The sequence below is a fragment of the Dermacentor silvarum genome, chromosome 9, assembly GCF_013339745.2.
Source record: "Dermacentor silvarum isolate Dsil-2018 chromosome 9, BIME_Dsil_1.4, whole genome shotgun sequence".
Taxonomy (NCBI): domain Eukaryota; kingdom Metazoa; phylum Arthropoda; class Arachnida; order Ixodida; family Ixodidae; genus Dermacentor; species Dermacentor silvarum.
The window spans coordinates 69,583,343-69,606,332 of NC_051162.1; the positions used below are offsets into that span (position 1 = coordinate 69,583,343).

A 22,990-nucleotide genomic window follows, 5' to 3' on the forward strand; every position below is an offset into this window, starting at 1 on the left:
TGAGGGTGGTGGTGGCCTCCACGGTCGTGCGGTCACGCTGGCACTTTTTTGCAGTCATTTCCAATAGAGGAGAGAGCCCCTCCTACCTGGACTATTAGGAGACAATACAAGGACACGTGTAGTAGCCTCTAGAATTCCTTTAGGCTGCTTACCTGTGTTGTAACACTCCAGAAGGCATACCGGCGACGCCTTGAAAAATTCTCGTTGAAAAGGGCTTTAATGACGCATTTTGTATGCATGTGACATTTGGACACATATTATGGGACCGGAGCGTATTCTCAAATATATGAAGAAGCGTTATACCGGACAAGCGTACGTTCCCGTTATAGCAAAATATGACGCAGAACACGCAGGTTACCAGAAAGCTGAAAAACGAAAAATATTTGCGATGGAAGAAGGAAGTGACCATTCCTTTGCGCGTAGCTGAAATTGGAATTAAATTGCTCCCTTCATGTCTTTCTTTGAGTAACTTGTGGAGAAACATTTTTACAAACCTTCGCTTTGTAACTTCTATCGGCCGTCTTTTTTATGCAAAGAATGTGCAATATATTTTTTGTGAGTATGTTAATAATTTCTTTGTGATTGTGGTTTTTCTCTTTTCATTTCTCTTTGTTGTCCGTAGTTTATTTCATTCTGTCTCTGTGAATCTTCCTCATAGGCAAAGTTGATATTTGAGACCATAACAGCAACAAATTCCTGTTGTAACCCCCTGTGGTGCAACATTTGTCTTCTAAGCAGAAATAGGAACCGATAATACAAACTTGAAATTGTCAATGTTGCCTCGCGTTTATTAAACAATTTTTAGTGAATGAAGACGAGAAGAAAAAAGATAAGGTCTGGCTTAGAATGAGTGCCTTAACTGGGCCCCGAAACACATTTTATCTAAGCGTAGAAATGCATTGCAATCTAAATTGGGTTATTTCAGAAATGCTTCGCCGCAAAACGTACTTCAATACGTTCGGCAGAAGCGGAGTTTATCACGTTTTAGTTATGCGTGTAGCGTAGCGGAGTGGACCTTTCGTTGTTGCAGCGCCCTCTGGCCAAATTCAGCGTAGTGAAACAAAATAAAAAAACTGTTTTGTCACTTTTACAAAGTAAGGCGAATATATATATATATATATATATATATATATTATTTGTTCATGCAGTATCAGACAGGTGCTTGTAATGCGTTGCCGCTCCATTTTATCGAGTTGGAAAGGAAGCGTCGACTGAGTGAACACCACGTGATAACCAGCGAGGTTGCATTTCCAATCCAATCCAATCCTTTCTAACGCCAATGCGCTGGCGACGTTTTTGTTAGCTGTGCTGTTCACTTTATTTCCTTAGACAACCAGTTGGAGGTGTATTACACAAGTTATTCGCGCTCGCGCGACTAGTACCTCCATGCAAGGTGCTTCGATGCACGCGCGAGAGAGGGCGCGTGCATCGACCGCACTCGCTAGCGGAAGACGGCAGCAACGCTCCGCGCTCCGCTTAGGCAGCTTGTAAGCGGACCGTGTTTCTCGCTCCGCTAGCCCGCTTACGGCTAAGCGGAGGACGCATGCGCATTCGTGCTTCCGCTCCGCTCAGCGGCTAAGCGGAGCGTAAAAACGCTAAACTAAAACTGTCTAATGACTAGCACTGCAAAGGCTACGGCTGAGCGGGACGTGCCCACAACTCTCCGCCTGGCCCGCAGTTCAACGTTCTTTTTGGGTGTTGATTTGGACGCAGCTATTTCAGATTTTGGTGCCTTCGACACGCCCTGCGCGATTGTCCCCAGCAAGCCGCAGTGTACTCAGCCAGCGGACTCGTCGCCACAACCCGCGGCGGCCGCGGTATCTACGCTACGTAGCAGACCGGGGCCTACGTGCAACTGTACTACGCATGCGCAGCGTTTGCGTTGTGCTACGACAAGGCTTTAATGCGTGCCCGCGCTTATGTGCTCCAGTCTGTTAGTACTACGTGGTGCGGACCGGCTTTGTCCTGCACCAGCTTCACCGACGGATAGTAGCCACATCCAACTTGCGCATATTGAAGCGCCATCAATAGCTCAGTACCTTGCGAGGCCCGACGGCTACGCCACCGATAAGCACGGTGGCCAAAGTTTAATTCCTAAGCGGGAGGCGGCGGCCGAGCCTTCGCGGACGATAGTCGGCTTCTCCCGAAAGTGCGTAATTCTTATCAAAATTTCAAAGCAGATTTCCGCTTACTTCAGCCTGTTATTGAGGTGGTGGTCCCACTCCGGCGGCACGAGCCCCCGTTTTCAGTACTTTTGGAGTAACCGTGGCGGCTCTTCTACTTAGGGTATAAAGCTGTGGTATATACCATGAATGTCTTAATTCTTGTAGATTCCAACTATATATAATATAAGAAAAGTGATTAATGTGATGAAGAAATAAATGTTCAAGAACAAGCATGAGATACATGGTTTTTGCGAACGGTGTCTTAGTTGTGACCATATTTAGAAGAAACTACCTCAATTACTGCATTGCGGCTTGCTCTGTAGCTTTAAGACATATTTATCTAGTTCCTAGACGTAGCAAAATAATCTTGAATTTTTACTTTTTGGATAAATTGCTTTTGAAAATTGCCAAATATCACGATCTTCTGTTGTAAACATCCTAGCAACTACGTGCTCAAGGCAGCTAAATTTTGGATAAAGTAGAGTTCAAGGAATTTACATTTAGTACGCAAAATTTCATTCATGTACCTTTATTAGTTTTAAACCACAGCTTCGTAGCTTTAGTACCTTCCCGCAAAAATGGGCAAAAATAAAACCAGAATTCTAAATATTGCTTAATTTCGACCGCATTATTAGGAAAACTAATAAAGTTACATAAATGAAATTTTGCGTCCTAAATGTAAATTCCTTCATCTCTACTTATCCAAATTTAGATTCCTTGAGCACGTAGTTGCCAGGCTGTTTACAACAGAAGATTGCGATATTTGGCAATATTCAAAAGCAAATTATCCAAAAAGTAAAAATTCAAAATTATTTTGCGACGTCTAGGAACTAGATAAATATGTCCTAAAACTACAGAGCAAGCCGCAATGCAGTAAGTGCGATAGTTTCTTCTAGATATGGTCACAACTGAGACGCAGTTCGCAAAAATCATGTATCTCATGCTTGTTCTTGAACATTTATTTCTAAATCACATCAATCAATTTCTTTATAATAAACATAGTTGGAATCTACAAGAATTAAGCTTTTTATGGTTTATACGACAACTTCATATCCTAAGTAGAAGTGTCGCCACGGTTGCTCCAAAATTACTGAAAACGGAGGGCTCGTGCCGCCGGAGTGGGACCGCCACCTTAAACTGTGTCGATAATATTACAGAGCAATTGCAGGAAAAACCTCATTCACATAAACACCCTTCTTTATGGATGCCAGCTCTCGGCCAATAGCAGCGTATGGGAATCTGCTATATTACCAAATAAACCGTCCAGAAAAAAAAGTTAGTAACAGGCTTTTGTTCAGAAGGGAGCGCTTGAGGAAAATATAACTTTGCGCTTCGCTTGCTAGATCCACGCGCCGCGCACGTATGCAAAACTTGGCTGAGATGTTCACACCAGCATAAGTTATCCACGGACTATGGTTTTTCACCAAACCCACAAGGTGGTTCAGGACCACATTATTATTTCTTTCGTCATTAACTTGTGCGCGTCATCTTTATTTGTTGAAGCTGCAATACTCATCCTTCAATAAAGGCATATCAAAAATGTGCAGGAGAATGCACGGTGAAGGTTATGGATGAGTTGAATTTTCAGTCCTTTCCAGGATGGTGAAGCAGAATCCGTCCTAATATGTTGCAGAGACATCCGTCAAGTACGCCGTTATATCGGTTGATACTTTACATTTCCTGTGGGGGCGTCTTGAAACGTGAAATTTCAATTGCGCTTCGTATTACAGATCAAAAAGGAGCACCACTTAACGAGAACCTGATACGTTCAGCGCAACAAAAAGCAAGCCAAACCATAGCTCCATTCAAGCGTAGAGTGTCACTAGGTTCAATATATTATCTAGGCGACTTCACGGCGCCAAGTGTTAGTCGATGAAAGAAACACTTGTGCACGGTAAAATTACTTTTCACGCCGGCTGTAGAGACTGTATGCCTTGTTGTCATACCACGTCACCTACGTGGTTTTTCTTCTAGACAGATGACCATGAGGACGCACACAAAATTATACTTCCTTGTTTATGTGACCAGCTCTATTCTTCACTACTCGTGTCCTGCTCAGGTAAGGTAAAACTTTTTACATGGGTCATCACGCGTTCTCTTGGAAAAGCACGCAGTAACTAAGGAAAATCCCCCCTACGGTGCCATATCTATGTGCGATATGTACTTGAGATTTCCTAGTGCCAATGTTACTGCGACAGCAGCTAATAGCTGGAAGCTTCTTTTCCTATGTTGATCCATCCTTTTAGTAACGTTGATGGGAATGAAGATGACCGTTGCCGTCGTTGTGTCCTTGTCCCGCAGCATGATTACGCAAATTCGGCACATACTACTCGGCAAGAATGAGATTGAGCATTCGGTGCTCAATATCACCCTTCCCATAAGGCAAAAAAGTCAAAAAATTTGGCGCCACCTATACTGTAATAAAGGTGATGCAGTCAATTCAAGACCGAAATAGCTGGTTGGTACACCAAGACTGCTTTAACCACGAATTAGCATCGGTCAGCGCACCTCCACTCTCCATTATTAACCACTAAATCGCGACATGATACTTTCTTTCATAAAATACTTGTCGCTTGGCTATACGCAAGCAATTATCTGCGCATCTTAGCGAATGATTACAATGGTTTAGGTTATATTGTGCAGCATGCATGTTTCGCCAACACAATAGGCGGTACACAAATTTGGAAAAACGCAGTGTGGATGGATATGTGAGGTACGAGTAAACCGACAAACACCCTATTTGGGAATAAAAATTGATTACTGTCTAGAATCTGCACTTGGGAGTTGGACGCGATCGCTTTTTGTGAATCGTAAACATTTGCGCTTGGTAATTTGTGCGTAGTTTCGGTCACCACGTAGACTCTTAGAATGATGATTTCAGCGGTGCACGTATTTCAGAAGTTGCAACGGGCAATACCGTGCACAAGGAATGCCTTGCCACCATCGAAAAAAAAAGCTCGGGAGAAACTATTCAGTGGTAGTAATTTGGGTCAGCGCCAATGAAACCACCGAAGCTTACGGATCGTTATGAAGCGTTCATCATTCAGTGCTATACTTGCGCTTCTTCGACATCCTTCAGATATTTCTTCCTGGTGATTAAGGATGTCCTTTAAGATTTTTCAAGTGTATAATCTGAGAAAGTGATATTTGCATGTGGTATATGCCTAATGTGCTCCCAAAATTGCGATAATATAAACCTCCATAAGAGTTGGTTGCTTTGCAATCATGCTACGTATGCTATCTTCTACCTTCAACAGTCTATCTTTTTATTCCGCTACACCTCTTTCTTAGACCTCTTTTTTCACTGCCTCCTTGCGAGAAGACAGGAGTGTGTAATCTTTGAGAATGTCACAAATTATATTTTTGTAGCCATTACGGACAATTTGGAGGCATTTGTCCCTTGTTGCTGCGTTCTTACCAATAACTCTAACAACTCTCGTCAGATTATCTATGACAATGAATGAATTGTCATTGTGGCCTTGCGGCTACATAATAAAAAAATAATGCTGGTCGATATTTATAAAGAAAACATATATTATCGCATGGTTTGAAATTATAGAATGTCAAGCCGTATTTTCAAATTTAGGTTGTGAAGCACTAGCTATGCTCAGATTTGCCATTGCTGAACTGAAGCCAATGAATGTGCCCCAATGCCACAATGTAAATATGTATTATAAATATAATCGTGATTGCACGGCGTGATTAGCTGCGCCTGCAGTGTTTAAAGGAGGCTGAACAACAAATTTTCTGTCAATTTACGAAATTGAATTGCTTGCTACTTAAGATTTCACACATATAAAGAAAATCACGTTGCCGGAGAGCCATGTTTCTGAGGCAGTGTTCGTTCAATGAATTTGTTCTGATCTATCACAAAGCAACAGAATATTTTGAGAATGCACAATGTAATCTAGGCAGTTTTTATGACAAGAATAAACGAAACGGGATAACTGAAAGTGTAGCTACATGATGCACATCGAATGTGTAGCAACTTTTTCTTTCTTGATTCAAAGATTACCCCGCTTAGCCCGAAGGCGTTAGAGCAGGGGGGGGGGGGTGCAATGCCGAAAACAAGCACATCTTCATTGACACAGCCCACTTGCTGACTTGATAGGCGATTCCATTCGCTAAAGAAATAAACAATAATTGAATTAGCAGACATATTAGTTCTGGTGCGGTATTATAAAATCATAAAGCAATGTTTAGTACGCGCAGATATATAATCAGGCCTCTGTAAGTATATTACCTTTCGAATGGCGGTCCCAAACGGCACAACCATATTCGAGAATTAGTACAACGTATGTTAGGTAAGCAGTTGATTTAAAACACAGTGGCGCGAGTCTCAGATTTAACTTTATAAAACTTAAGGCATTGATGGCCTTAGCAAGCACAGCATCAACGTGAGCATTTCATGAACAATCGGCTGAGAATGTCCCGCCTAAGTTTTTGTACTGTAATGTTTGCTTCAATGCATTATTGCTGACGACATACTCAGAGGCACCTATTTTTTTGAAGTGTAAAAGTAACATGAAGTCACTTTTTAGTATTTAAGTTCATTCTACATCTTGAGCACCATTCGAGAACACATGATAAGTCACTTTGCAACAGGGCAACGTCAACTTCACTTCTATTTTAATGTACAAAACGCAGTCATCAGCAAACAACCGTATACTAGAACCAATTGCTGAGCAAATGTCATTTATATACGTTAAAAATAACAGTTGCCCAAAACTGAACCCTGTGGGACATCCGATGGGATTTCCACGAAACTGGATTTCTTGCCATTTATTACTGCGCATTGTCGGCGGAATGATTTTTGATCCAAGCTAGAACTATATGGTTCATATTTAGTGCTGTAAGTTTACCTAAAAGCAGATCGTGTGAAACAGTATCAAACGCCTTTTGAAAGTCTAGGAAAAGGCAAATAATTTTTTTTTCGCCAGTGTCCATATCATACACAAGGGCATGAGAAAATTTAATCAGTTATGTTGTGCAAGATACATCCTTAAGGAACCCATGTTGTTGTGAAGCCAGTAAGTTCTTGGTAAATGTGGCATCATCTCTTTATATAAAATGTATTAGAATAATTTACATGGTACGGATTTAAGTGAATTGGGCCTATAGTTATTTACATCTTTTTAGAATACCATTTCTAAGTGGGGTGACGTGTGCAATTTTCCAGTCATCCGGGAGGGCACCGGAAGAGATGGACTTGGTGTAGATTATGTCGAAAAAAGGGAAAATCGGTTCAGTACGTTGCGTTATAATTCGAGGAGAAATGCCATCTGGTCTATTTGCGTTACTATTGTTAATCTTGTTTAATAATGCCCTGACTCCATCCACACTTAACTCTACTGATATCGTAGTCGGAACAGAACTTGTGCATGGCGAAGGACTACAGCCGTGTTTTGAGAAATATGCTGAACGAACGTAACTATTTAGACAAGTAGCTTTCTGAGTGTCACGTTATAACACCTCATTATTAAAGACAATTTCGCAGATACTTACCCCTCTTGTAAATGACTTTTCTTAGCAACTTTCGGAGAATAAAGTCATTCCAGCATAACGGTGCCGTGAATACAGAGCGGTGACAAATTGATTGATTGCGAATATCGCCAGATTATATATTAAGAATGTGTACTACACGGACGTTTTATTAATAAGGAATTTAGGCTTTAAATTATGCATATCTGTAAGCTTCTTCAGTAAAGAACACGTTGCAAATGACAGCAGTTGGAGACAAGCTGGAAGTTGAGGGCGTTTGATTCGGTTCCTCTTCTATGCTGTAGGCAAACGTGCTCTAAAGAAAGAATAATGCATTAACTTAATTAGACCACATCTTCAGCTGTGTATCTTATCGATAGACACTTTTCAGGCTGCCTCCTGGCTGCTATTTGTTGTGTAACTCTGCTTTTATCGCGCAGGCGAAGAACTTTCCAGTGAATACAAAGGGTAAGTGTAACAGCAGCTGATTCATTGTACTTATATGTTCGTCTTAAAACAGAAATATTTGCATTGAAGTGTAAACTGAAAATACTTTTCTTATTTTAGAATGTGGATTGTCCGATCCAGTAGGCAGAGTTATAAATGGGAAGTATATAACGAAATCCCAAGTTCCATGGGTGGTAAGAAGTGGCTTTTCATACTTCGTTCATTGTATTCCCGTATGTTGAACAACTCAATATTCGATGGTGCGATGAATAATTTTCGTAATTTCTATAAAGTATTATATCGGATGGAGAGCAAGCAAAGACTCGCTACGAGAACTATACTGGGGCTCTTTCATATCCCTGGCGATAGCAATATTTAATTATTGCTTTAATCCTCCTCAATAGCATGCCCTGCAGGTATGAAGAGAATGCTGTTGATTGATACACTATTTGCTGTTCGTGTTAGGTGGTACAATATATTAGAAAGGACATATTTAAAACTCTGAAACTCAAAGGTTTGGTGTTTCTGCCACTAAAGTTTGCCACTTATAGTGAAGAACTACAGCGCTTCAATAATTCAGACTAGGTTCTTTCTAATTCAGCAACGTATAAGTATGTTACATTTGAGAACTTCACTGTGTCGCCTAATATTTTCGGATCTCATGAAAATAACATGTGATCCGCTATCACGCTGAACTATAACTATTGATATGACTATAATATGGCTAACACACTTTGCTATCAACTGAAAAAGATTAATAATAAGTTGAGAATTTTGAATTCTATGAATGACGAACCATCCTGAATTTGTTGTTTTCCAGCCTGGGTGCCTACACTAAAGGCGCATAACAAATGAGCGACGCTGCACGAACGCTTCTGAATGTTAAAATTCGTATGGAAAGCTTCACAGATTTAAAGGTTGCTCTTTCAGTCATAATTGCTTACTGACTTTGTTCATATTTTTCGTGAATACACAGAATCTTATTGTGCATGTTACTGCGCAAAGCATGTTAGTGTTGTAGGAGGGTCTAAAGTACCAGAAAAGAACAAATTTTCGTCCACAGCAACTGATTGCAACCGTTTTGTAAAGCTTGAGTAGTCCCCTTATTCGAACTATACAGTGCTGGAAGTTAACCAATCACATTTGTTTGCACAAGCACAAACCAGAATTTCCAGCACGGGACATGCTTGAAACTAAAGGACATGACAAGAAATATAGAAGAACTTGCAGGAAGACATTCGAAAACGTTTTCTTGCATGTGGTACCATGCTGAGGCTGCCATTTGCACGACAATACATATTTGAGCATACAATACATATATCAACAGGTACACGTGTGAAGAAAAGTTGTGAATAAACCGTTTTTTGTATGTTCAGGAGAGGTTGCTTGGAGCATATTTATTAGAAGGGATTGTGTGTAATTTGACTAACGCCTAATAGCTATGACAGTCACATGACACCAGCATTAGCAACGCAAGTTAAAGAAAATGAACAGCATCGCTAGCCACTGCCTTGTGATTTCGCCTCCATAAAATGTTATTTGATGCACTGCAATGCAGTACCATAGTAAAGAAATACAGCATTGCGACAGTGCAACGTATTACATGACGCAGAGCCATGGAATGATTCTTCAAATTTTAGTGAATGTGCTGCAGTAAATCAATTCAATAAATTTACGTAATTGGCAGTTAATGCATCCGATAGAGAGCATCATTCCATCTCGAAAGATGTTGGGCAGTGTTTTCGCGCATATTTATGCCCCCAAAGCCAACAAGAGAATAATGCTGCATTTCATTTGAAATAATCCACAGCTGTATACTCTTTACACCATCGTGTTATTCTTGCTTGATTTTTGCGTATTTGTGGTTGGTGATACACGATACTTGAAAATATGATCCACTTCTGAAATGCACTTTTTTATTCTTTCAAGATCTTCCTTAGTAGGGTATACCATGGATATCTCCGATACTGCACTGGAACCATTATAACAAATAACGTCATTGCAACAGCAGCTCACTGTGTTGAATCAAGGTAATAGCCATTCACTTTCGTCGACGTAAAAGTCAAAGAAAAGTCCAAGTGCATTTATTCTCGAAAGAACGAACAATCTTCTATTTTATACAATTTGACTGCGGAAAGCTGTAACTCAATATCTATTGTAGTGAAGCTCGTATTCGTGATGCTCCATATCGTATGTTGTTGTACTGTATTCCTGTGCATAATAATTACGGGTCATTCCCAGACACAGAGGAAGGCGATCATTAAGACGAATAAAAATAGGCTCATCAATTCGGCATGGTCGTTGTTGATATACTGTCTCGGCTGTAGCTCCTACCTAATATCTTGTGTAAATACATTTGTTAAAAGTAGAACGAAGTAACTAAAGCTACGTCGGATGTACGCGCGAACAATTCAGTTGGTCGCCTAAAAATACGGCGGAAAGGCGCGTTCATAAAGCGACATTTATTCGGCGGCTTAAACGTCGAAAGCACAGCGCATACAAAGCTACCGGCACTAGCACGTCTTCCACGTCGCAGACTGCCTTCAAGATACGGCGCCCGCTCGGCCGTGCCTTAAGGTGCATTCGCACGACCAGACGGAGGAGGAATTTTCGCAGCGGATGGCGTATCACGTGATGCGCGCGTCATCAAAATGTGCCGCCCTCGCCTAGTCCGGGATCCTCCGCTCGCGGTCCGGATTGAAAATGCTCGCCGGGATTTCCATCCGTCCGTTTGGCGGTCATCTGACCTCAATTTAGCGTAGTCCGCGTCAAATCAACATTGCACGGATTGGTATGGCTACGATGGCGTGTTGCTGGCTTGAAGCCACGTCTGTTTTTGTTGTGCAGTAGTGACTGCATGTACTTTCGTTGTGGTGCATCGGGAAAGGCGAGTTGTAGGCTGCGCGCGCATTTCTATTTACTCAGACCGCGCAGCCTGCATGACCTCAACATGAGTGAGGTGCACAAGAAAACGCTAAGTGAAGAGGCAACCGTCACTTTTTTGGCTCTAGTTGAGGGATTCACAGCACTATAAAATATGAAACGCGCAGCTGCTAAGCGTTGCAGTCGAGAGTAAGCACGCGGATCCGCGAACGGCGCTCCGGCTGTGAGAATGCGACCTGACTCATCTGCGCCGGATTCAAGTGATCACGTGACTGTTTGGCCCGCGGAGCAGGCGGGATTTTGACCTCGCGTGTGTATCCACCTCAAGCAGCCGTCACCGGAGTAGAGCGCCACACCCTCTCCCTCGCCTCCGGTGGGGAGAAGGGGCGGAAGCGGGCTTCCGCCCCGCCTTTCCCCTTTGCGCGCGTGATATTGAGCACCGATCGTCGGCTCACCCTCGCAAGCTTTCATTCGCACATACTGCGTACGGCGCGCGGCGACGACGTTACCGTGTTTGGATTTATACGGAGCCTCACAGCGACGTCCAGGACCACGGCGACGGCAAAAATGCGCTTGGAGTGTCCATATAATTGCTATCGCAATAAAAGCAAACAGTAGGACAAGGGTCCGTCGCGCCTACTCGTTGATGAAAATTGAGGAGGACTTCAAGGCCGCTCAGTAGAACTAACTGCATGGAGAAGAGTTGGGCTTCTCTGCTTTCTATTCTATTCTATTTATATGTAGACTATAGTTTCGACTTCGACGTTTTCGTAACTGTGAAATTCTGCAACACGAACAGATTTCTACCAGTCGCTTAGTGGATCGGTGGCGAAGTGTGATTGCAGCAATACTGTATTTTCGATAAGCACGCGTGGTCACGGTATAACGTCAACGGGCACCGAACGGAATGCGTTTTTCTTGCTGAAAAAGTAAGCATCAGCGCTCTAGAAGCAGAGATGGAAGTTCTTGCTGCAATGATGAGCATGCTGATCTGCACGAGCTGTGCCGAAACAGGGACACCGCATGCTGCACGACAACACACACTGAATAATCACTGAAGAGAGCGAAACCGGTATTTAGCAGTTCAACGTGCTTAGGCTGGACGTATCCAAGCGTGAAAAATGGCCAGAACAACCAGAAATGTCGGACGTATCCTGTAAAAACAGTGACGAATCCGTCTGACTGCAAAGAAAGTTGCAGGGAGATGTCGGACGTACCTTTCGCCAAAGCCAAAATAGAAGATTCGATTAGCAACTTCAAATACAACAATTAGTTGAGGGTGGGTAATCTGATAACCCCCAGAGGTAGCTTCATGTGCTTTGGTAGCCTATGCTTATAGCGACACTAAAGGCAAACGCTTAGTCAGCTTAAACCGCGAAAGTAGTTATTGAAAGCGACATTTTCGTTAATTTTGTGCTAAGATGTTCATTACTGCAAACTGAAATTAAGGCCAAGCTATCATTTCTTTGTTTCTATTTTGCGCAGCAAACATAGCACTGCAACGTTAAGTGAGACATCATATGTTTCGATGTTTTTCTCAAGTGGGCTGCTGCAGCGCAGTAAAGGTTTCCAAACTTGCTAAGTTCACTCCTTCACATTTTTCAAATACAATGTAGACTGCTTATTCTGCAAAATATTTTCTAGGCCCAAGCAGACAGCTTGTAAATGTAAACGTGAAGACGAGCTGGTGCGGGAAATTCTGAGGCCCCTGGATCTTGTAAAAGTAGCTGCAACTGCTGGCAGCATGTCGTAATTTTCGCCCAAAAACTTATTTATTCGCTTAGACTCTACATCACAGGTTACATTAAGTGACTGTGTGCCATTAGGCAGCTGATCCGGGAGTTCGGCGTCTCTTTTAAAGCCGTCTGTCTTTCTCTATCTCTCGGCGTTAACAAACGGGGAAAAACCCGGCAACTGCGATAGGAGTGATCGTCATATCAAGGCCATCTCCAACAGAAGGGCACGTGCGGGCTAACTTGCGCGTTACTTGAAAACGCAGAACGATGTACGCGAGGTGCGTTTTGTCTACCAGCTGATCCTAGCTTAACCCAGGGGGCGTGTAGAAGTGATCTTTCAATCGCGTAGCTCGGCTGCGAGATCAAAGCCTGTCGCTACTTTTCGAAGATCCAGGGGCTTTAAGAGGTTTAAGACAAAGGCGTCATACCTCTTTCTTTATCGCCTCCTTTTTGGCACTCATCGAACGTCGTAAAGGAAGGTTACAGTGGATATTTGTTACAGTAGACGTGTACTTTACTAACAAAGTTCAAGTCATTTTTCTGCTTGTTGTCCTGTTTAGATGATACAGCATATGAAGACCAGCGTATGGGTTTAGAGAAATGGTTTTAGCAAAAACTTTACTTGGATTTTGTTTTCTTTCAGAGGCGAAACAATTCTGAAGATGCACGTTTACTACAATACCTCGATTCCCAAAGGAGGTACATGCGTGACTGTGGAACGAGGGATTATTCACGAAAAGTATGTAAGACCAGAACACGGATACGACATTGCCCTCATACAGGTAGACCTGATGAATATTAAAAACTTCATGTCAAAATTCAGTCATACATTGGGTTCGTGCTAATTAACCAAGTTGATAAAGCGAAGCGATGGATGCAGCGGCTATATACAATGCGGCACTCCGAAATATAGCCGAAATGATTCACCGAAACAATTTACAAATTTATAAATACAAATATGGTAAAGAATTGTAACTCAAACGTTTTAATGAAGGACCATGTGTTAAAGCAAAAACAAACATCCCTAGTTTATTATATTCCATAAAATGTGCATAACGATTGATTGTGTGTAATTAACTGTTGCAACTAACGGTAAACACTGCGCGGCCACAATGTGTGGAGGCTCTATTCTGAATATATCTGCTTGTTACTTTATTTGCGGGGATACTTTAGCTAGTATAGAGCCAAAGCTCAATTTTACTAAACGGCCGCGTAGGCAAAAATATGGGACAATATCTGGCAGGCTCTGGTAAATTGAAAATGAATTACCAGAGAGAAGTATCCTAATTTCTGTATTCTCTGGTAACATAAAATTTTAGCGTGTTGAACATTAACAAACCAAAACGCACTATAACGTTTTTATCCCAATTCGCGCTCTGTAATGGAACACTGAGAGCCACAATTGAGTGCTGCTGCACCCATGTCGGCATAAAAGACGTTCGTTGAAGAGCGGCAAGTATATACAGATTGTCATATTCTCGGTGACCGAAGTGGTTCCGACGGTTGGTTTTGAACCTTGTCTCCTCAACATAGAAGCCCCATGTGCTTCCCATTAGACCACGAACTACCCAGTACCCAGGCTAGGCGCGAAAGTTGTTTGATACAAGCATACATATATAAAACACGCATATAAATATGCATAGATAAATACGTAGCCCAATGAAAGTGCATGAAATTCCCTAAAAGTGCTAACGCATTTTTAGACGCATATTAAAGGGCCCCTAAACCACCTCGGATATTTTTTGAACATTTCAAGTAAACACGCGCATCGAGTTCAGAATGCCGTCACGATCAACGATGCCAAACGCTGCAGCGCTACGGGCCGCGGGCGCGCCACAAAACCAAAAAAACAATGCCGTCCTCCTCTCCTGGCCTTCCCGGTATCCATAGCGGTCGTCACGATGTCAGAAGGGTGCATCTGGTGATGTAAACAGCGGTTGCGAAGCCCATTGGTCGAACAAGGACCTAAGACTTCCGGTTTGTCTGTTAGCAGGTACGCGCGCTCCCTGCGCTTCCTCGTTGTGTTGCTCGCTTGTGCGCCCTAGCGAAGCCCACAACGCAAGTGCCAAATCGCTCGCGTTCCATCCAACACACTCGTGCATACCGGTCTGATTAGCTGCGCTAGCAGAGGGCGACAGTGTTGACCTGTCTAGACGTGAGCGCAACACAGGGTCCATAGCGGCACGCTTCGCATGAGCTAACACCACCTAGAAGACTTCTAGGTGGTGTTGCATGAGCATGGGATGGCACGGCAGCCACAGCGGGTAGCATGTACGTGTTACCGGCACGGTAACTCGCCGCGCGCCGTTTGCCATTCGAGGGACGCCGTTCGACAGCGGTTTTGCTCGCGAACACGAGATCTCATAGCCGCACGTAGAGAGGATGAGACCGGGACTCATTTGTGCGGCAGCCTCACCGCCGCTGATCGCTCGACGGCGCCGATATCGTCGCTAGGCCTTTTCCGGTTCCCTTCAAAGCTAAAGCGGACGGCGCTTCGAAATGAATTACCGACGCTCACAAGCCGCAATATCTTATTATCGTTGTTATCGCTCTTCACAATAATTGTACACAAAGAAGAAAAATACGCTGATATTAGCGGCGCCGTCGGCTACGATGCGAGCACAGCCGACCCGGTCGTCTCCCGTCGGTAGCCGTGCACTGTAGCTGAGCTGCAGCCGATGTTTTCATCGCCGGTGGCGGAGGCGCGCAGCTTCGCGTTCGTCGATAGGCCCGTTGATCGTGCTGCGGGCGGTGCGCCGGGGGCGAACTGCTCTCTACTTTGGACACACCTCTCGCGCGGCAGACGTTCTACGGCACTGGAGGCCGGCTTGCCATCGGTAAATTTGCCGCTAACGTGGACGTGCCTTAACAGGAAACGGACAGCGCGTTGGCGATGACGTATGTCACGTGACATTTGGAGGAGCACTCGGCCAGGAGGAGAGAGTAGCCGACGAGGAGAGCAGCGAAGAGCGAAACGAGGGAGGGCCATGTTTCGATCATTAAACGCGTGTAACTCCGCTATTACGGCACAATTTTGAAAAATTCTCGCGGCTACGTGGTCGTTGTAGACTCGTGCACATCTGCTACACCACAACTAAATTTCTAGCTGTCGGTGGTTTAGGGGCCCTTAAAGGTGTTGCTTGAGGTAATATCGGAGGCTTTGTGGCTTCAATATTAACATAAATGAAGCGTTGTTGCTACAACTATTTATATTATATTTAAATGTATTAGCATAGTTGAATGTTTAACAATAATACCCTTCATATGACGTTCTGAAGCCCTCAACTTGTCTTGCTTTATCAATACAAATGCACTGATACATCACCCGTGATATATAATAAATTATATACCCATGACACATATACACATTTTTATAGCAACAAACGGAACCTACAATGTAAAACTATTCCAAGCTCGTTTTATTCTAATCTCCTGACGTCAAATTTACGTAAGCGCCGACGCAAGCATCGGGCGGTGACCCGCAGCGTTGTCTGAAAAGCCCAATCAAACGCTCTTCTCGTTTATAGGCGGTCACCTTTGTTCGCTTTCACAACGAATAACATTGTCTACACTGAGCGGCTTTTCTTATCTAATCGGCTGACCAGAGGTGAGGAGCACGCTCAAGTGGTGAGGGTTCCTATGGGGCAGAGCCAGCCCAGTGAAAAGAGATAACCGGATGATGAGGGTGGTGCGGGTGTCTCCGATTGGTCCGCATCCTTTACTTTGCTTGTGGTGGCTGGAAGAAAAGCGCGACGGCGTGCAACGGAAGGTTAAGAATGACGCTAAAACGGATCCTCAGCAAGAAAGAGTGGGCAGAGTGATGTCATATAGGTGCCAAAAGAGCTCGTTAACGTTGCAATGCCATGCGAAAAAGGTTTATTATACACAAATGAATCCATGCTCTCAGGCAGGTGCGAATGGCAAGTGCCTGAGCGATCGGCGGGCAGCCATCTTCTATTCCTTTCAGAACGGGGCACTCTCTGGGTATTAAAAAAGTTCAGTTTTCTTCGGCATATTATTGCATCTTTAACGCGTACACGACACTTTGACGCTAATGAGTTTTCGCGGTTTTGTGACATCGCGTGACGTTACAAGCGAAGTTGTGCAGCCCGAAAACTTTTGACCAATAGCAGAGGGCTAATGGCGAAAAGGCGCTGAATCAGGAATAAATATGTTTCTTTTCTTTCATTTATTCATTCATAATCAGTGTGTACACGTCATATCAGATGAGGAGCTATCGCGGCTTTCGTGATGTCGTGTGCAAGACAACAGAAGTTGTGGGTGGCCCTAAAATGTTTCACCATCGTGGAGGGCTGATTACAGAATTGGAATAGAAAAGTTTGGAATAGCTTTACCTTATAGTGCCCCTCAACTCTGTTCTTTTTTTCTTCTCGGAAGCTTGTCAAACCGATTCCGGGCTTCAGCAGATTCGTGAGACCTGTTTGTCTCCCTCGTGAAAGCTCGAAGACCCCTGCTCGTTCCTTGCTTGTGGTTGGATTTGGTGCTATTGATTTCAGTAAGTGCTCGCTTTCTATAAAGTTCTTGTAAATAAATGCGATAATTACACTCTTTTCAATATTTTGTTATTTAGTGTTTAGTAGCCGCCATAAGGTATAAAGAGAATATGAGGCTAAACCCTAATTTGATAACATGCAACATTTTAAAGTCATCAGTGTCACTTCACCCGAAAGAAGAACTGATAAAACGTTTAAGACATGGTTACCCGAAGACCGCTGTAATTTATAGCAGGTGAGGCGTGGAAAAACCTCCACTGTAGCTAATCGCTGAATCAAGTTATGAGTAAATTAATGGCAGGGTTTTTCTTTATGTGCGTAAACTCGAATACTCTAGATTTATCTTGGCCTTCACTCGAGGTGGGCAAAAACTGTGCCAGTTATTGCCGGATATCTCTCCTACATCGGCAGACTATCATGGATAGTTTGCTACTATGTTTAAAACCTTTCAAGGCCTATTGATACCATAAGGAAACTAACTTGCTGGGTGGGTTGCGGTCTTTTATGGTACTTAAGTTAGAAATTAGCACCTTTGAAAAGTAAGCATGCTAAAAGTGAGGCCGTCAACACAAGCAGCTCTTTTTTAGTGGATATGGATTTATTCTTTGGACTGTGATGAACCTGGGTTGGAATGGCGGGACAGGTAAGCCTTGGTTATTCCGCAAATCAAAAGTGTCTCTAAAACGCGAATGTCTGGAAGCTGCCTTTGCCACCTTCACACTGTAGATCTGCTGGTTAAGAAATGCTTATCATCAACCTTTTAGTTACTTGCGGGATCATGAACATGGTTTCACTGCTTCAAGTAAGTGTGGCTACTTGACAAACACAGGGTGGCGGCTGTACGTTTTCCTGTCCGACGTGGCGGAAGCCTAGTAAGTGTACATGGGTCGTGGTTACTGGGCTGGCCGCACTTATTGCACTGCCAGAGAGGAAATAGGCTTTGCTAGAGATCCTGTTTACTATACACATTAGATACACATAATCACACGAATTATCTGGTAGTACGGTTCACACTATTACATTGTTATGCAGGAGCTTCCCCGAAAAGTGCAAGTTTGATAGACACACACATACCAACATGCACCATTTTATAGCAGAGAGAAGAATACTGTTGTACCAGGAGCGTTAACAACAGAACTTCGGCGCATTACTATTCAGTTGAAAAAATAAAATAAATTAGTTTATTTTTATGGTGCTGGCACCTAGCGACATTATGTTTCTCATTGAGCACACCGGAAGTCGGCCTCCGGCAACGGGAAGTAGAGGTGTCTCCAAAACCATGAGATTAACAAAAATCCATCTAAAAGGTGGGAATGGTTTAAGTTAAGTGTTGTATAGGATAGATGTGATACAGGAGCGTAAGTTTAGTTAAACAAAAGGGCCAATTAACCATCAGATCTTTCTCATCAGTATGATGATAAACTATCACCCTCAGGAATGGCTCGTGCCTCATCGTCTTCTTCGACAGCTGACTCGTTAGCGCTCCTCGGCGCAACCGCGCGAAAGCGCTCGTGCCACTACTGACGCCTTCGTCGTCGTCGTCGTCCACAGCTGGCTCCGTTGCCGATAATAATTCCAGCGTGGAATATCACTTCTCTTCTGTCGTCGTTAAGGCGAGGCCGCGTTTACGGGAGAATCAGCCATTGCTTAAGGGTGTATGAGCCATCCATTGTTCCTGTCCTAATGCGCGCTCCGTCGGAGCATTAGGACACGTCGTCGGTTGCTCCTCTGGATGTGGTAGAAGTTCGTGCGTTAACTTAAGGTCAAGGGGTCAGCGCCATTAAAGACACTTCACGGGAACGTTATGGTCGCCTAAAATGTTTTGCTTAATATCCTAACGAAGACCAGTAGGAGCGGAAGCCGCGGTAGTATTGTGCAATAGGGAGCAGTAACAAAAAACAAATGAGTTTGAAAGCATAAGACATTGCTAGTACAAGAAGAATACATTTATTTGCGTCTCGCAAAAAACAAGTAGAGCATTCATTTCGGTAGTAAACGTGGACCTGAAGCGTCAGCCGAGGTTTCCGAGAAACGCGCCCTGTTGCTAGCACCAACCATAGTATATAAATCTTGAGACGCCACAAAGCTCTTGCGCAACAACACGTCTGTCCCGAAAAGCACATAGGCGATCGATGTTGAACGCGCTCGGCAACTCTGTGGCACGAAAGCAAGTGCCCTTCGATGGTACAAAAACGGGCCAGAATATCTCTACGCGGGCCCAATTCACAAAGCCTCTCGATGGTAAATTCTCTTTGCAATTGGCTGGTTACCTTTGATATTGATATGTTCAGCTTAGAATGGGCTAGAATTTGTTTTTACGAAAAATTGTAGCGCAAGAACTTCTTGTGAGTACAGGCGCAATTTATTTAATATTTATGCACCTTAACACGTCTCATTCTTGCATTGGCAATATTTAGTGAGTCTTTGTTGTTTCATAGCAAATTTTGATAGTGATCAGAGCTGGTCTTTGTCGCACCTCTACTGGCAGTACTCAAAAGCAATAAAGTGCCTCTGACATAGCAGTGTTGGTACCCATCTATGTTATACGTTCGTAAATATATACCGATAACCCTGCTGTACATAGTCACGATACGTATACGGCAACTCGCGATGTGCTCTGTCCTACGCTGTGTCATGTCGGGGGTGATAACTTATTTTCCGCGAAGGGAAAGTACGCGAGAAAAATAAAAAAAGTTGTCGCAGTTTCACCTGAAAGTCGAAGCATCAATTGCGATAGCAAACTTGTAGAGAGCTATACAGAGTAATGTTATTAGCTTTATCAGCTGTATAAACTTGGACATGCAGCAGCACCGGCAACACGCAGAACTGTTGTCGACGCCATCGGCGTTTTGCCCGCGTTCGTTCAAAATGCGTGCGGCGTTGGTGACTGTTGCCGGAGCCTCTGATATAAATAGGCACTGCGTGCCGCAGCTAAACGTCGCCTCCCTTCAATCCCTCTCCCCCACGGCCTCTCGCTCGTCGGAAGAAGGCGCGTTTGCTCTACATACATGGTGATTGTGAAGGAGAACAGAGACGCCTACTTCTGCAGCCCTTAAGCGAGCACGGCGCAGAACGCGCGTTTGTTCTCCGCCGTGCGTTCACTCCCCGTGAAAGACGCGCCCCTCGCGCCCTTTCACTCGCACATACAGCGTTCGGCGCGCCCTTTCCCTCAAGAACCACTTATCGGCGACGATTTCTTCTCCAAATGACGTCATACGGAACCTCACGGCGACGGCGACGGCGACGCCGACGGCAGAAATCTGCTTTTGAGTGTCCATATAATTGCTATCGCAATAAAAACACTTCCACATATACGCAAGTATTCATGTTTAAGGCTGTGTTCAACAACAATGTCATAATTTTATAATGCCGACGGGCGATCGTTTCCTCAGTTCCAACATTTGTATTGGGCCAGCGCACTTTTAGCCACATTGATGTGTATGTTAAACTGAAATGTCTGATTTATCACTAGGCTTCTATTATAACCAATAACTAATAAAGTTCACCAGTGAGAGAACCGTCCGCTGAATTTTCACTCGGCGCAGTGAGCTGTGTCCCTCAGCACGGAAACCTTTGCAGGTGCCTTTAAATTGTACCGTAATGTCATCCGATGGCGTATGTTTATCTGTATATTTTTCTTCCTGCTTTTTAGATCATACCGACTCGAAGCACCTGCAGTACTACGTAACAAAGCCTCTGTCAGACGAAAATTGTGATGTTGCTTTGAAGCATCGAAGAATACACGCGACTAGTGACCGTGTAATCTGTGGTACAAGTAGCCACCAGAGAGCATGGAAGGTACGTTTGTACTTTTCATCTATTATTGGCCTTTTTATTGCGTTGAGAGAGATACATAATTATGGAAATTACCGTGTTACAACTCTACAAGGAACATGTACATGCCAATGAGTTGGCGAATTGGCGAATCCATGCGAAGACAAGAGCTTAAGTATAGAGGACACAGCCGTGTCCTCTAGGGACATGGAAGGATTTTGTACGCAGCAGTATCCTTAATCTTCTGTGTTGTCTTTCCGCTCATTCTTCGACCTGATCGTACTTCCATCTGGTTATACCAGTTTTTAATGCGACTGCTATATTATATCCCATGAGGCAAAAAAGCCGGCGTTGTCTGCTATGAGCGATACCAAAAATCAATGCAACGTCATCAGCGTCTTGTGTGACCTCAGTAGTAACACATAAAATAGTAAATGGTATAACAACCGTAATTAGTTGTAATTGTAGGTAATTCATGTGAATTTATGTTAGTTAAGTTAATTAAGGTGAATTACAGTGAAATAAAATAAAAACAAGTTCTAGCCAGGTGACTTAAGGTGAAGTAAACTGAATTATGTGAAATATTGTTGATTAAGGTTTAATGAAGGGATTCAATTGGATTAATATGGAATACGGTGAATTGAAGTCGGTACAAATTATAGCAACGCAGATTAAAGTGGATTAAGGTGACGTTTTATTTGAAGGTGATATCTTAGGGAAGTCATGAAGATTTAGCATTCACATAACGTAAAGATACTTAAGTTACTGTCAATTATTTTTTCTTTGACACTCCTGGGAATTCACTTTTTCCACTCTTATCTCGAGTGCTTTCGAATACCCTGACCGTCAGTCAGGGTATTTAAACACACCTTCAGCTCGGAAGTTCACACCTAAATACTTCAGAATGTTGAAATCGTATTTATAACCTGCCTTGGCACCTATCTAATGAGGTATGGGGCACTTAGGAGAAAAAAATTTAATGGGGTGACTTTAAGAAAAGCAGATCTTTTTTTTCCTTAATGCCAAAATTCCTTTAAAACTTCCTTGAAAATTATATTATCTCAGGATACTCAGTTATAAAGATTACCAATCCATAGCTAAGCAATATAAAATGATATCACAATTCTGTAAGCTGAACATATTACATCTATAGCGGTAAAAATTATTATACGGGGCTCGGGAATACATTACGAATTCATGAGTTGGTTGTTTACAAAATACTCGTATTCATTGTTGCAATTTCACGAAAGCTGCAAATTTATGCATCAAGTCTGTCAGCTTGAGATGCTCTTGCAGTTACTGTCTACAAAGCTGTGGTATTAGATTTTGATGCAGGGTTGCGGATTCGTAAACACTGCGCTTCTGTTTTTTGAAATTCATCAACATTACGCAGATGTTTATAAAACTTCAATATCCTAAGTTAAAAGATTTCTTTTGATGACATTATAATTTTAATTTTTCTCTCAAGTGCAGCAAGTTTCATTGAAATTGATCCAACCTATTACAAATAGAAGCATTTCCATTTTTCACCTGCATTTGATGCGGTAATCGGAGCTAAAGATTTCTCTTTGGAAACAAACTTTTCTTCAAATTATTCCACACACTTTTTCATGTCACTTCTTGCATTTATTACGAACGTGAAAATCAAGTACTTTTCGACACTCACTACGGACACGTTTATTCAGTGAAAGTGGACGCTGTGTGCTACCACTGCGTCTTGCTCGTGCAGGGTGACTCCGGTGGACCGCTAACGGCTGTATCCAAGAGCGGGAAGTCGACTCTGTACGGAATGGTGTCCTTTGGCTCAAGGAGAAGAAAAGCGCATGCCCCGACGGTGCATACACGGATTTCGGCATTTGTTCCCTGGATACGGAAGTCACTGAGAAATATACAAAGCTGGAAACCCGTCGTTGCTCAGCTCGCTGCAAATGCAAAAGAAGACCATTCCTGCACGTGGTAAGATGTTCACCATCCATGACATGACACTTAT

The 22,990-nt window shown here is 43.2% G+C and overlaps 1 protein-coding gene across 1 annotated transcript; it reads left to right on the plus strand.

Moving 5' to 3' along the window:
* Positions 1-4,099: 4,099 nt before the first annotated feature.
* On the plus strand, positions 4,100-22,990 carry LOC119464780 (chymotrypsin-like elastase family member 2A). The gene is made up of 8 exons (XM_037725715.2): positions 4,100-4,224; positions 8,087-8,114; positions 8,214-8,287; positions 10,023-10,123; positions 13,356-13,494; positions 17,111-17,228; positions 20,879-21,024; positions 22,730-22,990. The coding sequence occupies exons 1-8, from the start codon at positions 4,144-4,146 to the stop codon at positions 22,958-22,960; spliced, it is 918 nt and encodes a 305-aa protein (XP_037581643.2). The 5' UTR covers positions 4,100-4,143; the 3' UTR covers positions 22,961-22,990.